We start from the raw sequence: 16,198 nt of genomic DNA, 5'->3' as shown, positions 1-16,198 counted from the left end.
CTTTTAAAAGTAAAAAAACAAAGAATGGTACCTATACTGTTCATAAATTGGTTTCCAATTACAAATTCAAAATCCACAGTGTTTATAACTGTTACGGCGTCCCTGATTAGTCCCTCGCGCATCTTCCTAGAACGAGACACTGACAGCTGCACTGGAAATAATGACAGTTCACTCGGATAGACGATAAAGCGGAGAGACAACGTTTTCCCCATCCTTGTGAACTTGTGCGAAGACAGGCCTTTGATTCGCTCGGATACCCGACGTTATAGGCAATTCGTCGCATGCAGAGTTGGAGAGATTTTGACTAGTACGAAGGCTCGAGGCAGAAAGAAATGACAGGCCTTTGATTCTTTTGTGGAAATCAATAATTATCCTGGTTGCAGATTATCGAAACCTCTGAAAGGTTGATTCCGGGAGATTTATTATAACATTGTTGGAGGTTAGGAAAAGACAGGTTAAGTCACCAAAATTGTAAGTGGAACCCTTATTCAATGAATTTATAATAATCCTAACCAATGTTAAATATAGTTTTAGCTTCTTTACCACAAATACTGGTGTTGCTCAACAAAGGTGCCGAAAATTAACCCATCCTTCCCCAACAAACTAAAAAATTTTGGTTATGGCACCGAAGAAAAATGTGTCTGTCGGAAAGGAAAGCAATTGCCAGGCCTGCAACCAGAAAGACACCGAGGAGATGGTGGCGTGTAACCGCTGTGGGAGCTGGTGGCACTTCGCTTGCGTAGGAGTAAGCGACAGCATTAGTGACCGAAGCTTCGTGTGCCGGATCTGCCAGCCACCAGCTGAAGATATTCCCGCGGTGATGTCGGAAGACCCCGTATGCCAGGCTGCGATCACTGAAACGCCAAGAGGAGTCGCTTCATCGATGGTAGGATCGTCTGCGTCAGCTGCCCGTTCCCGAACCAATTTGACGCTAGAAAGGCTCGAGGCAGAAAGAAATCTAAAGACGAAGCAGCTGGATCTGGAACGTAAAGCCCATGAAGTTGAATTAGAACTGCGCAAGCTAGAAGTGGACGAGCAGTTCCTCAAGGAAAAGTTCCTATGCTTGGAAGCGGAAATCGATGGTGTTGAGAACGATGCTCGAAGTCGCCGGTCATCTGTGTCAGCTGGGATACAAAAAGTACAACGTTGGCGATGTGCGCCCACTGCTGCAAGTTCGACTATGGCGCCAGCTACAAAAATTTCAAAGAACGAAGAAGTTCAAGGCAGGTCAGTTAGTAAAACATTACCTAAACCGATACAGAGTGATAAGCCCGAGGTAGTTAAGAATCAGGTAGCTAGCCAGACGGGAGCGATTCCCAAGAGAAATAGGAAAAATGTAGAGGCCCTACCTTGTTCTGGCCAAGCCAATCAAGACGTTATCAACTCCTTAAGAGAACAATTGTTGTCGTTTGATATCTCACCAATCCGCAAAGAAAATAGTCAGCTAGGCTTCAGTCGAAATGAAGATTTAGTAAGCGAGCAGTCAAAAGCGAGATTTCCATTTCGCGATCGTATTTTTGCGACGACGTCGAACGAGTCTCGATCAACTAAAGCGGTGATTACAGAAACCAGAGGCGAAGGAGGGAGTAAAAGTGGAGGTAGTAGAAAGCAGTACTTTGAAGGAGAGGAACCTCCTTCGATGCTGAGCGGACGTTGGAATGGGATCGAGAATAGTGCTCCGGAAGTAGTTCGTGCCAAGCCGATTTCCGTTGAATTCGATAGTGAAGAATATCAAGACAAACAGGAAAGATATGGACCTACGCCACAGCAACTAGCCGCACGACACGTTCTTAAAGATCTCCCACAGTTTTCGGGCCGTCCCGACGACTGGCCTGTGTTCATTTCGACTTACCGAACTACCACCAAGGCCTGTGGTTTTTCAGAGGAGGAAAATTTCATGAGATTGCAACGTAGTCTTTCGGGGCCAGCTAAAGAGGCCGTTCGCGGCGAACTTCTAGTTCCAGCTGGTGTCCCTAGTGCTTTAGATACTTTGGAAACGATATACGGGAGGCCTGAGCTGTTGGTGCTCACATTGCTGCACAAGGTGAGGTCGGTTCCGGCTCCTAAGCCTGATAAATTTGAAACATTGGTGACATTTGGATTAGTCGTCAAAAACCTTTGTGCGGTGCTCGTCGCGGCCGAACAGGAGGCTCACCTCAATAACCCATCACTTTTATTCGAATTGGTGGGGAAACTCCCGCACCATCTGCAACTAGACTGGGCAATATACAGGCAACGATGTACAAGAAAGGACTTACAAGGATTTGCTTCGTATATGTCTATCATCGCATCGGCTGCTTCGGACCTTACTATAAAAATTGATTCATTCGACAATAAACGTGGTGGTCGAAACGACAAATGGAATCAAAATAACTTCTGTGGGGCTCATATGACCGAAGAGACGTCATGCGAAGTAGAAGAGGCTATGAGTAGTGCTGACAGCAGTAGACTAGGAGAGGTTCAGAAGCAATCGCCATTTAAATATCAACCGACGTGTCTGATATGCAAGGATCCAGATCACCGCTTGAAAGAGTGCCCTGAATTCAAGAAGTTGTCAGTGGATCACCGATGGAAAAAAGTTCGAGGTTTGGGAGTTTGTCACATATGCTTAGGGTGCCACGGGCGCCGCCCATGCAAATCCACGAGAACATGTGAAGTGGAGGAATGCAGAAAGAAACATCACACCTTGTTGCATTCTAGAGCCGAGACTAGTGCAAGTCCAGTAACAGAAATGACGGCTGTCACCAACTATCATCACGGTGGGCGCTCATCGTTCTACAGGATTCTACCGGTAACTCTCTTTGGTCATGGAGAACCAGTTGACGTTTATGCGTTCCTGGACGATGGCTCTTCTGCAACGTTGGTGGAAGAGGATGTCGTGCGACGATTACAAATCGATGGAGAGAGTGCACCCCTCTGCTTACAGTGGACGGCAAGTGTAACTAGAGATGAGGAGGAATCAAAACGTGTATCGATACAAGTGAGAGGGTGCTCGAAGCGGCAGAAATTCACAATCAAAGCTCGAACTGTTGCTAGTTTAAACTTGCCAAGTCAAACGATACGTACTGGAGAATTGTCCGCGCAGTTTCCACATCTTCAGGGCCTGCCTATACGTGACTACGAGAACATTCGCCCAAAGATGCTTATAGGAAACGATAACTTGTTCGTGACTGTAATCCAGAAGATACGAGAAGGACCCCCAGGAGCCCCCATTGCTGCAAAGTGTCGATTGGGTTGGTCGATATATGGTGCAACGGGAAAAGGAAAAATACAGTCCAGTTTCCACATCGACGAATGTACATGTGACCGAGAACTTCATGACCTCGTGAAGCAACATTTTCAAGACGAAAGTAGAAGCTGGCAAAAGGTGCACCGCCCCCTGTCGATCGAAGAGGAGCGAGCGTATGGAATCTTGAAGGCCACAACGAAGCGGGTTGGGGAACGATTTGAGACCGGACTCCTATGGAAGTTCGACGACTTCGAGTTTCCCAATAGTCGACCCATGGCAGAGCGTCGACATCAGTGTTTAGAAAGGCGTATGAAGAAGAATCCGGTTATCGGCGAAAGCGTAAGAAGACAGATGATCGAGTACGTAGAAAAAGGATACATTCATCTAGCCACAGACGAGGAGCTCGACGACATGGACCCGAGAAGGGTATGGTACTTACCATTAGGAGTAGTTATTAATCCCAAAAAACCATCTAAGATTCGCATATTCTGCGACGCAGCAGCGAAAGTGGATGGCATATCTTTGAACACGATGCTGATACCGGGCCCAGATATGTTGACATCTCTTCCGCAGGTTTTATTTGGTTTTCGAGAAAAGTGCATAGCTATCTGCGCGGATTTGCGTGAGATGTTTCACCAAGTGAAGATTCGTAAAGAAGACTGTAACTCTCAGCGTATATTGTGGAGAAGCGACCCAAGCAAATCGTTCCAAACGTACATTATGAACGTGGCAACGTTTGGATCATCCTGTTCACCGAGCTCTGTACAATTCGTGAAGAATTTAAACGCCAGAGAATATGCTCACGGGTATCCCCTAGCAGCAGAGGCGATCATCGATCATCACTACGTTGACAATTGGATGGACAGTGCCGATACGGTTGAAGAGGCTGCTAAGTTGGCCAGCGAGGTGAAGCACGTACATGGTAAAGGTGGTTTCCAAATTCATAACTGGCTTTCAAACTCTGAAATGTTTCTTCAACTCATCGGAGCAAAAATCGCCACGGAAGAAAAGAATATAAATCTTGATACCGATTCAACTAAACGTGTTCTGGGAATGTTGTGGCGGCCCACTGAAGACGTTTTCATCTTTGCTGCGGCTCCTGTGTGTGAAGTGCATCCGACGAAACGCGACGTCTTACGGATTGTAATGTCTCTGTTCGATCCATTGGGGTTTCTATCATTCTTCATCATTCATGGCAAGATCATTATACAGGATCTATGGAGAAGCAAAACGGACTGGGATACCAAAATCCCTCATCAAATTCATCGCAAATGGCTTGAGTGGACAGATCGTTTCAAAGATTTGGAAAATGTCCGCATAAATAGATATTACTTTGGGAAATTGAGTTCGCAACTGTCGGAGAGCATACAGTTGCACATCCTCTGCGACGCAAGTGAGCTTGCTTATGCGTGTGTGGCGTATTTTCGAGCAAAGATAGGTGGAGAGATTCGGTGCGCTTTAGTGGCAGCGAAATCGAAGGTTGCACCACTCAAAACACTTTCCATACCACGCCTAGAACTTCAAGCGGCGGTAGAGGGAGTACGTATAGAAAAAAGTATAAAAGAGACGCATAGACTGACAATCCGAAGTACCACATTATGGAGTGATTCACGAACGGTGTTGGCCTGGATTCGCTCGGATACCCGACGTTATAGGCAATTCGTCGCATGCAGAGTTGGAGAGAGTTTGACTAGTTCGAACGCTGAGGAGTGGCGGTGGGTACCATCGAAAGAAAATGTAGCCGACGATGCCACGAAGTGGGGGCGAGGATTCGACTTCACCCCTAGTTCTAGGTGGTTTCAAGGACCATCTTTTCTGTATCAGGAAGAAAGCGAATGGCCTGCGGAATCCATAGTTGAAGTCGATACTGAGGAGGAATTGGTAGAGTGTTTAGTCCATCAAGAGGTCCAGGAACAACGAATGGTTGATTGGCAAAATTTCTCGAAATGGAAAATATTGTTACGTGCCGTGGCCTTTGTACGTCGGTTCTGCCTCAATTTTTGCTGCAAGGTCAAGAAACAACCTGGACTCAAGGGACCGCTGATGAAGGAGGAACTAGTAAAGGCCGAAATGATAATCTTTCGCTGGGTCCAAAAGGAGTACTATCCGCTAGAATACCGCTGGCTCAAAGGAGCAACACAGTGCCAGATACGCAAATACGTTAGCAATAGTCCGTTGATTAGGTTATCGCCTTGCTTAGACCAAGATAATATAATACGACTGGAGAGCCGAATCGTCGCTGCATCGTACGCGTCCTTTGACACCCGATACCCTATAGTCCTTCCTAAGCAACACCGTGTCACTCAGCTCATCTTAGAGGACTATCATGATAAATTTCTTCATGCAAACAGAGAAATGGTAGTTAACGAAGTGCGACAACGATTTCACATCGGGAATCTCCGGAGCCTTGTTAAACGCATCTCGAAAGAATGCCTGCGGTGCAAAGTTCGAAAACCCCGAATCCTTATGCCACGAATGGCGCCTCTCCCAAAAGCAAGACTTCAAGCATTTGTACGACCATTTACTTTTGTTGGATTGGATTATTTCGGACCTCTTAACGTACGAATCGGCAGGAGCACGTCGAAACGATGGATCGCCCTTTTCACATGCCTAACGATTAGAGCGGTGTGTTTGGAAGTCGTACATTCACTGAGCACCGAATCGTGCAAAATGGCAATCAGACGTTTCATCAGTAGGCATGGTGCGCCCCTGGAGATCTATAGTGACAACGGGACTAATTTTGTGGGAGCAGCGAACGAGTTACAGAAATCGTTAGATCACGCTGATATTGCAGAAAGCTTCACCAACACCCATACCAAATGGATCTTCAATCCCCCAGCAGCGCCCCACATGGGAGGGGCTTGGGAACGGCTTTTGCGATCCGTGAAGACGGCGATGGCAGCTATGGTAATCACTAAGACCCCAGACGAAGAGACCTTCGTTACGATAGTTCGAGAAGCTGAAGACGTAGTAAATACTCGTCCGCTGACGTTTATTCCAATTGATAGCGAAGCGAGTGAAGTCTTAACGCCGAACCACTTTTTGAAGCTTAGCTCTAGTGGAGTTACTCAACCATCAAAACCTTTACGAGACGATAGATTGGCGTATCGTAACAATTGGAATAACCTGAACGTATTAGTGGATAACTTCTGGAAGAGATGGGTGAAAGAGTACCTTCCCACAATAGCCCGACGTACCAAATGGTTCCAGGACACCCCGCTCATCGAAGTCGGAGATTTAGTGATGGTAGTGGACGAAACGGAGAGAAATGGATGGATTCGAGGACAGGTGATTCGTGTAGCTGATTCGAAGGATGGTCGACGACGCAGAGCTTGGATGCAGACCGATAGAGGTATCATACAAAGACCAGTAGCCAAGGTGGCGCGACTGGACCTGGATTCCGGTAAGAAAGGATCATCGAGTAACTCTTCAGTACTTCCTTACGGCCTGGGGGATGTTACGGCGTCCCTGATTAGTCCCTCGCGCATCTTCCTAGAACGAGACACTGACAGCTGCACTGGAAATAGTGACAGTTCACTCGGATAGACGATAAAGCGGAGAGACAACGTTTGCCCCATCCTTGTGAACTTGTGCGAAGACAGGCCTTTGATTCTTTTGTGGAAATCAATAATTATCCTGGTTGCAGATTATCGAAACCTCTGAAAGGTTGATTCCGGGAGATTTATTATAACATTGTTGGAGGTTAGGAAAAGACAGGTTAAGTCACCAAAATTGTAAGTGGAACCCTTATTCAATGAATTTATAATAATCCTAACCAATGTTAAATATAGTTTTAGCTTCTTTACCACAAATACTGGTGTTGCTCAACAAAGGTGCCGAAAATTAACCCATCCTTCCCCAACAATAACTAAGAATCGAAACACACACACTCGAACACAAAAATCTCAAGACCTCAGTAGAACTATCTGTTCCTTTGAAGAGATAATTTTTTTTAATGTCTTTATTATAGAGAATTTCAGCTTTCAGCTGGTTCATCTATTTGAAGAGATACATCAGCCTAACACTGAGTGAACTTCTCGAAGGGCATTCGTTAATTTTGACTTAAAAAGATGTAGGTTATAATAACTTTGCAAGATTTTTCAAAAATTGGCTTTGAGTACATTGAGCCATTTGGGCTATTTTTGAAAATGGATAAGATTTTAATTGCGAAATATAGGGTTAAATAAAACATTAAGAACACTCGTTACAGGGGTACAAATTAGATGTATTATTTAAAATTAGCAAAATAATTTTTTTTTCTACCTAAAAACATCTTTTAAAACCTTTATATTGGAGCATATTAGCCATCCAGTATTGATTAAAATAACTATCCTACTTAAACTTTAATACGATTTACATACGGCTATTTAAAGCTTAGTTCTTTTAGAAATGGGACACTTTCTATTAATGAGAGTTCATTTGCATGTAATCAGACATTCAAAATTTTGACAGCATTTTGTTGCCTGTGTTCTATCCGACCTATTTTTTTTTTTAATTTAAAATCTACGCGGTTTTGAGATATTTACGACGCAAGAGAAAAAAAAAGGTTTTGCACAGTTTCTTTCAAAATCCATTAACTTCAAGTTGATAGCTGAACAAACCGTAGATAATTCAATGAATTTCTGTTTGTGAGAGGTAGAAAAGTATGCTAACACTGTCGAAAATGTCCACAAAGTTCAAACCAAGAGTTGGAGAGAAGCACATGATCGGCAACTACGGTTAAGGATCATCATGGAAGTCAAGTCTCATACTAGAATTTTAAATTTTTAATAAACGAAAAACTAAGTTTTGATCGCTGAAATGTCCAACAATGTTTTCTCCGACTAGCTGATAGTGTGGACTAGTTATGTGTCATTCAAACCTAACCTCAAACAACAAAATATTTCAAGTTCCAGATCTGGTAAGCTGTATAGTTGGTCCGTAAAACGGGGTAGCTTTGATCACCGGGGTAAATTTGACCAACAATAAACTTTTCCACATTATCATCAATAACTTAGTCTATAGTTTGAATTATTGAAAACTGTTTCCTACGTTTGAAAGCTTATAAATTGACTATCAAATAGAGAAAATTTGGTTTGTATTTGAAATTTTTTTTTCTGTTAGTGAAAATCTTATTTCCAAATCTTAAAATATTTATTTTACCAAGGCTCGCAAACAAACAGCTCTCCTGATGATACCAAGAAGCATTTAGAAATAAACGGATTGTTTAATGTGAAAAAAACAACTTTTTTTCTTTGTATAGGAACAGTTATAGTGCTATTTTTATAGTCATGTAATGATAAATTTTTGATATTTAAAAAATTAGGTCATTTTCCAAGAGTAAGCCCGTATTGGAGAAATGGATAGGAATCTTATCAAATCGTTAACTTTGAAGAAAAAATGAAAATGTAAATAATAGGAGGGCCTAGGGGAATTGTGAAGGAAAAATTTCATTTGTATTTTGAAGCTCAAACTATTAAGCAATTATTACAATTTTGCCCCTAAATGTAGGCAGAATCATAGTTCTTTTTCGATTATAAATATTTTTAAAATAAAACGTTAAAAATCAAGGTTGAATTGATAAACTAGCATATTTAAATATTATGAAGGTGTTTGCATCCTTTATGATCAAGAAAACTCGTTAAAACCGTCAAAATAGAGACTGATCAATAGGGTGGCCCAAAATTGTACTATGTCTGGGATTTTGGGGGCTCAAGCTCCAAATGATAGCATTGGGTGTAAGAAACAATATTTTATATGGTGGCGACTCAGAAAAATGATGTTTAGAGGTCGCACTGGTTCGATTTTTGGAAAAAGGCCATTTTTTCGTCATTTTGTCCTAATAACATTTTCAGATCTTGAAAAAGTATTAAACATGTGCCTCTAATATTTTTTTAATTTTCTTTATAATGTGATTATTAAACTAAACATTTATTGAGACTGTTTTGGACTCTCAATTTGTATGTATGATTTTTTAAATTACGAAATACTATGAATTTTTGTGAAAAAAAAATTTACAATTCACGAAAAAGTGTACTTTGGATTAACATTTTCAATCAACATTGGACTCAAAAGTTGCGCAACATTATGATGTGCAACTTTGCAGAAGAAAGTGTATAGCTATAACTTGTCGTTTCAAAGTAATTCAAGTTTCACTGTGGAAAAAAGTCGCAATTTTTAAATTTTTGCTAAGAATTGCTCTATATTATGATGTGGATGAATTTAGAGCAATCTGAGAACCAAATAAATTCCTAATTTCAAATTTTTTCATCCTTTTATCGATCCTTCAATCAGCAGAAACAACCATGAATAGTTTCTAGATTTTTATTTTAAATTTATTTAGTGATTGTAGCCATAAAACATTCACCAAACCGTCACCCAAGTATGGGTAACACGACCTTCAATCAATAAAAAATCTAGAAACTTGGAATGGTTCTCTCTGGTGATTTAAGGATCGATGAAAAGATGAAAAAATTTTATATCACGAGTTTATTTGGTTCTCAGATTGCTCGAAACTCATCCACATCATAATATAGAGCAAGTCTTAGCAAAAATTTGAAAATTGTGACTTTTTTCCACAGTGAAACTTGAATTACTTTAAAACGACAAATCATAGCTATACACTTTCTTCTGCAAAGTTGCACATCATAATGTTGCGCAACTTTTGAGTTCAAAGTTGATTGAAAATGTTAATCCAAAGTACACTTTTTTGTGAATTGTAAATTTTTTTTTCACAAAAATTCATAGTATTTCGTAATTTAAAAAATCATACATACAAATTGAGAGTCCAAAACAGTCTCAATAAATTTTTAGTTTAAAACTCACATTATAAAGAAAATAAAAAAAAATATTAGAGGCACATGTTTAATACTTTTTCAAGATCTGAAAATGTTATTAGGACAAAATGATGAAAAAAGGCCTTTTTCCAAAAATCGAACCAGTGCGACCTCTAAACATCATTTTTCTGAGTCGCCGCCATATAAAATATTGTTTCTTACACCCAAAGCTATCATTTAAAGCTTGAGCCCCCAAAATCCCAGACATAGTACCATTTTGGGCCACCCTACTGATCAATGTCACACCAAATCATCAAATTCTGAACAGAGACGAAAATGATTTTTATATCAAATATTTAAAACATAATGATTTGCCAATGTTCTGCAATGTGGAAAAAACAACAATTTTCTAAACGAAAAATTTGGTTATCGTTGTTTTTTGAAAGTTTAAAAAGAGTTATCTTCTATGAACCCTCCGCAACCCACGATCTATACTAACTGATTAAATGTACTTGAAGTTCAATCTCATGGTGGTTTTGCTTCGTTTTTGTCTGATTATGCCAGCAGACAATCCAGTAAAAACGTTTTTAGTGACAAAAAAAAATCAAGTTTTGATAAATTCGAAACAGCTGAATCCACCAAACTGCCCTCAGTCTCTTCTAAAAAAGAAGTATTAGACCAAAAAGTAGCAGAAGTTGAATAAAGAGGTTGCAATCACCTAAAATACAGATTACGCAAAGCATAAGTTGGAAAAACTGATCAATATCATGACTGAAGTAGTATTTTTCCGATAAACGATAAAAAAAATTTCAATTTTTTTTATGATTTATCATAAGATTACCTTTATTTCCTTTATAGAAAGAATTTCGATCAAACGAATGGTTTTTGAGATACACGTATTCGTAACTGTCCCTTTTCTAAATGAACTAAGCTTTGAAAAAATGGTTGGAGTATATTTCTTCACTTTTCCTTAAAATTTGTTTAGATTATACCTGGTGTTTGGGCAGTGGACTGTATTTTTGAGTCGGTAGATTGAAAGATGACACAACAATTACAATTTATCTTTACACTTTACAACTTAGAAGCAAGGTTGCCGAAAAAAATTCTGTGTTTTTGAGAAAAAAAAATAATTTGACTTGATGTGATTTTACCCAAAAATTCTAGGATGGATTTCTGTGATTCTATTTCCATTAATTTTATTGAAAATTCCTGATAAATTGAGTATTTTTAACATTACGAGGAACAAAATAGAAATTCCAGAACATTCGATGCTCGTGGGAATTATCATTTGCTAGAAATTCAAGAATTTTCCGGAACTACAAAATTCTTCAGGCTGATGACAATTGGCTTGAACACCTGGATTTTGCCGAATATTATGTTGAAATGGTAAAATCGGATATTCAGATTGAGCAAGATTTTCACTGCACTACAAAAAGAAATTATTATTAAAAATTTTCATTTTCTCCGAATATTCAAGCGCAAAAAAATTCCCGAGCGAGAAAAACACGACCGCACTCGACCAAGGCTTGCTTAGATCTCAAGAACTTTGATCAGATTTTTAAATAGAAATAGTAAACAAAAAACATTTACTTAATAGTTTTATTGTTTTTTCGCTGTTCATGTTTGTAATAATTTATTCTAACAGTTTATACAAAAAAAGTATTGCAAATTATTAATGCTATTCATGTGCACCCTGTCGAAATTCTTTCAAATTCAATTACTCGCCCAGTTCTTCTTAGCCCTTTGGAAACCCTTCATTTATCGATGGAATCTTAATGAATCAAATTCTTTGTAGATCAAGTATGTTTTTTTTCCAATTTTCCTCCCTCTCGGTCACATCCTCGTCTGCACAAATGTGTGCCAAAAGTGGAAAAATCCATCCGGTGATGGCTCCCACGCGTTTGAACATGGCAAGCCCCCCCATTCTAGGATCGCTCGCCAGCTGCATCTCGCCTTCCTGATCTTGTCGCCTTCCGTTGAGGGCGATTGCATTCTGCTCTCGGTTTGTCTCGGCGGCGGATCACGTTTGCGGTGTAAAATGAGGAAACAGGTTCACCGCGACTGAATAAGCATGTAAGTTGCCGAGGGTCCTAAGCAAAAGTGCCATCGAGAGGGTCTCACCACTAGACGACCATCAACAAACGTGGTTTCCATCGGTGTTGAATGAAGTGCATGACGACGACGATCCTAGGTCTACGATATCGCCATCTTCCGGGCCATCTTGCCGAGGGGTTGACTAGGTGCCCGACTAGTTAGATCCCACGCCATCATCCGTGGAAGCGTAGCTCGGAAACATATTTGCTCGGACCCGTGGAGACCTTACAACAACGGGGCGACATGAGCTGACCCAAACGACTGCGCTTCTCAATGGTGATGATGAAGATGATGAGTCCCTAGGCAGCAGGCTCGCTCAATGAACTTGAAACTGACACCTCGATTGGGGCGGCCTTTCTCCTGCAGGTGGTGGCGATCCCGGGAGGGTAATTTCAATTTGATAAATAAATTAAAAACAATCAAGCTGTAGCTTGTTGTGTTCGATGTCGTTTCTCTGTTTTTTTTTTTCTCTAATGCGGATGGTGTCGCATCTTCACCTGACGCCCGCTGAGACCCCTGGAGGAGTTCAAAGATTCCGCGCTCGTGCTTCACCGAGAGTGAGTGAGTAATAACGATCGTAAAATAGGATGTGATTTAATAAATACAGAATAGGAAATATTATCGGATGGGGCTGATGCAATTTTTGCAAGTTGGGGGCTCTCCGATGATGAACTCCAAACGTGGCTCCTCTTAATGGGCTCCAATCACCAGTCAGCGGACCGCCGCGCCGTTTAAGGACAGGTTCTTGGCCGCGACTCGTGGCGGTAATCGCTATGATAATTTAATTTTCCAATACTGTCCCAGGAAAAGTGCCGCTTATACGATCATCTCCTCTTGAGAGAGAGAGGAAAAAGATGTTGTTGTAGATGCGTGAGTACATGCCGTAAATAAGTGTTGTTAGAAAACGTACTTTTTCCGGTAAGTTAGTATAATGATAATTTATTGTGGCTCGTTTGCTGGACAACGAAGCTTTCTTAGGTTTTTCCATTCCTATTTCAAGTGATCGTACGTAGATAGGGGTTTAAAACCTACTTTTACCACGCACTGGCTTACAATATCAATGATTTTGGGAATAACTTTGGATGTTAAACATAATTATTTAAATGTTAAAAAAAATCGCCACGATGACTGAATCAAAGCAATCGAAAGATTTCCTCTAATTCAACCACGGTAAAAGAAATGTTCAGATACCGGAATTTCCTAACTCCTTATCTTACCTAACTCGGATAATAAAAGGAAGGGAAACGATACACATTCATCAATAAAACGCTCATTGAAAAAGATAGTAAGTGGCTATCGAAATATCGGTATCCGAACTTTTCTTTTACCGTGGTTGAATTAGAGAGAATCTTTGCTTTAATTCAGTAGAACTGTTCAACCAAGTAGGCTCACAACACATATTAGAGTGCCACGATGAATCAAACGAATCTTGTTTACATCTAAAGCGCTGAACACACACACATATTCAAACAGACGATACTTTTGAATGATACAATAAATATCAGTAGTTGGCTATTGAGCAATTAACACACGACGTAATACAGGACACGACACTTAACGTTCTTACAAAACGGAAAAAGGATTCAAAAATTACCTTTTTTGTCGACCGGTTTCAGGCTCGATGTTGCCCATCGAGCCCGGAACCGGTCGACAAAAAAGGTAATTTTTGAATCCTTTTTCCGTTTTGTAAGAACGTTAAGTGTAGTGTCCTGTAATACGTCGTGTGTTAATTGTGTAATTAAGTTCTTACGTTGGCACAATCCCGTTTAATATGAGTTGGCTATTGAGCCCTAAGCTGTAAGAAGAAGATTTGGCTTAAAGGAGAAGATTGAAGTTCTTCTTTCTCCTTTTCGCTCCGGATAGCTCGTTAATGTTGCCCAAAAAGGAAACTCAATTGTTGTTTCTAAGAAAAATCCAAAATACTATATTTTCATGTTCATTTTCTAACTTTGCGTCAGACTGTCATTTTATTTTGCATAGGCGGCCCATTGTCGAGAGATTATTGTGGGTGGATATTAACAAAAGAGATCTTAACATTTCGACTTACGCACATTGCTCGTAGTACATTACTCCACTCGATGAATTGCTGACCGCCGCGGGCCCTTCCAGAGTGTTTCTGAGTTCGATCGTCATCTGCTGACCACAATACACGCTCGCCACCAGGCAATGCAACTCCAGGGACCGGCTAACACATCCCGGTGGCTCACGGAGCAAACGACCGTTCGTCGCTGTTGCTGCCTTCAGTTTCGAGTAGTACCGACACCAGCCACCAGATGTCGTGACACCGTCGATGATTTTCGTGGAACCGTACAAAATGACCGTACCTCGGTGATGGCCACCCACTTCCGGACAACAAGCAATTTACTGTTGAAGTGAATTCGATGATCTGATCGTTCTTGGCGATCCGGATGAAATAATCCTGGCTCGGTCACGTACACTGATTTTCTCCGAACCTCGTTGAAACTTCCTCGGATAACACAGCTGCTGTCGATGGGGACTGGATTCGATCGAGTTGTCTGCTTCCTGGCCATCTTCCTCGATTTCGCGCTTCCAATCCCCGCCACCAGATGGCGGAATGAACACCACTCACGGACGTTGACAATCCGGATGATGCTACCGTTGTTCGGTGATTTATGCCGGCGCTCCCCGAACGGCAACCAGGCTTCCTTTGCCCGACTCTCCGGATGAATTGATAAGACGGAAATCCACTCCTAATCGCCCACTCCAAGCTTCTACACGGCTCTTCTAACGTAGCGAACCTTCCTTCGCGCTCCCGGATCTTACTGAATCGACGATTCCAGCGAATGGCGTGCTTCCGCCTGGCAGCCACACGCTCGAGCAGTGCCGTTTGTGAACCCTTGGCAGTTTAGCTGTCAACAGCTGGCCATAAAGAGGGAAGGAAGAAGAAGAAGAACTGGTGGAGGCAAAAATAAAAAGCGAATAGTTATTACGTTGTTGCTTTTTTGCACTGAAACACACCATTATTCCGAGCATAGAACGGATTTCTTCCGTGCGTTTCCCGTTATTCGTGCCTCTGTCGTGTGCCAGCGGTAGCTCCCAGCAAGAGATGGATTTTGCCACGATTTTTGCGGCCGTACGTTTTACCAGTCTGGCAAGTAAAATTTTCACCGCTACACCACCAACACGACTTCTTACACCACATCAACCGGAAATGCGCAGTTGTTCTCTTTTTTATTTTGGCTTTACTCTCTTCTTGATTTTACGACTTTTTTGTCGTTTGGAAACATCAGGGTTGTGTTTTGTTTATCTCGATAGATACACAGAGCGAAATGCACTGTGAATTTTCTAGTGATTTGACTGTTTATTGTTATTAAGTTGATCATGACTTGTCCGAATTGGTTCATATAATCAGCAAATAAACCAAGTATAATTTGATTGTTACAAGTTGTTTGTGGTCGACCAATCTTCGGAGGCTAGCAGCTATCTCAAGCTGAAGTATGGATGTAGCTGCCTTATGCTCCAGCAAGTATTTCGAAGGAGTTTCGTTTTGAAAGTCTAAAAAATGATTTAGGAATGTCGTATCTGAAGGCTGAAGCTCTCTAACATCACAGTCGGGAAACCACCAGAGAACATGACGCCCATACTGTCGCGATCAACACTATGATAGTACAGACTGATCTTTTGGGAGATGGATTGGATAGGGACCAACTTGAGCAGAGGCGAGAAGGTCAACTCGGTGCTGGTAACTATACCAAAAGACCGGATAGCTTCGTGAGTAGACTGACTCCACCATCGCGGAGAATCTGAGCAGTTCGTATCCCTACAATTGAAGCTGTGGGGATGTATCTCGACCTTTTCCGTAGTGGAGATTGTTGGGAAAGGGTTATTCCATATTGGTGGGGAATACCCGTTGAGTAGAACTGCATACGACGCCAGGCAAGTCATTTGAGTCACTTAAGACAAGGGTGTCAAGCGAAAAAAAAACATGTGGAGGATGCGATACTGGAAGCACTTCAGAACTCTTCTGATCGATTTCGAGAGAGGAACGATGCTATCGTCGTAAAGATCTAAAAAGGTCGTATAAGGACATCTTACAACGAACGAAAGGCGATCTCAAGCGTACAAAAAATAGAGAAAGTGTTGCTTGTTCTGCTGTCAG

The 16,198-nt window shown here is 41.4% G+C and overlaps 1 protein-coding gene across 1 annotated transcript; it reads left to right on the top strand.

Annotated features, from left to right (window-relative positions):
- The first annotated feature begins 619 nt into the window (after window positions 1–619).
- Window positions 620–6,775, top strand: LOC129753966 (uncharacterized). Its single transcript, XM_055749818.1, has one exon. The coding sequence runs from the start codon at window positions 620–622 to the stop codon at window positions 6,773–6,775; it is 6,156 nt and encodes a 2,051-aa protein (XP_055605793.1).
- The last annotated feature ends 9,423 nt before the right edge of the window (window positions 6,776–16,198 follow it).

This window comes from Uranotaenia lowii, chromosome 3 (assembly GCF_029784155.1).
Source record: "Uranotaenia lowii strain MFRU-FL chromosome 3, ASM2978415v1, whole genome shotgun sequence".
NCBI lineage: Eukaryota > Metazoa > Arthropoda > Insecta > Diptera > Culicidae > Uranotaenia > Uranotaenia lowii.
This window is presented reverse-complemented; position numbering and strand designations above follow the sequence as displayed.

Excerpts from the sequence above, each read along its gene's own strand:
- LOC129753966 (XM_055749818.1), top strand. The coding sequence starts at position 620 with ATGGCACCGAAGAAAAATGTGTCTGTCGGAAAGGAAAGCAATTGCCAG.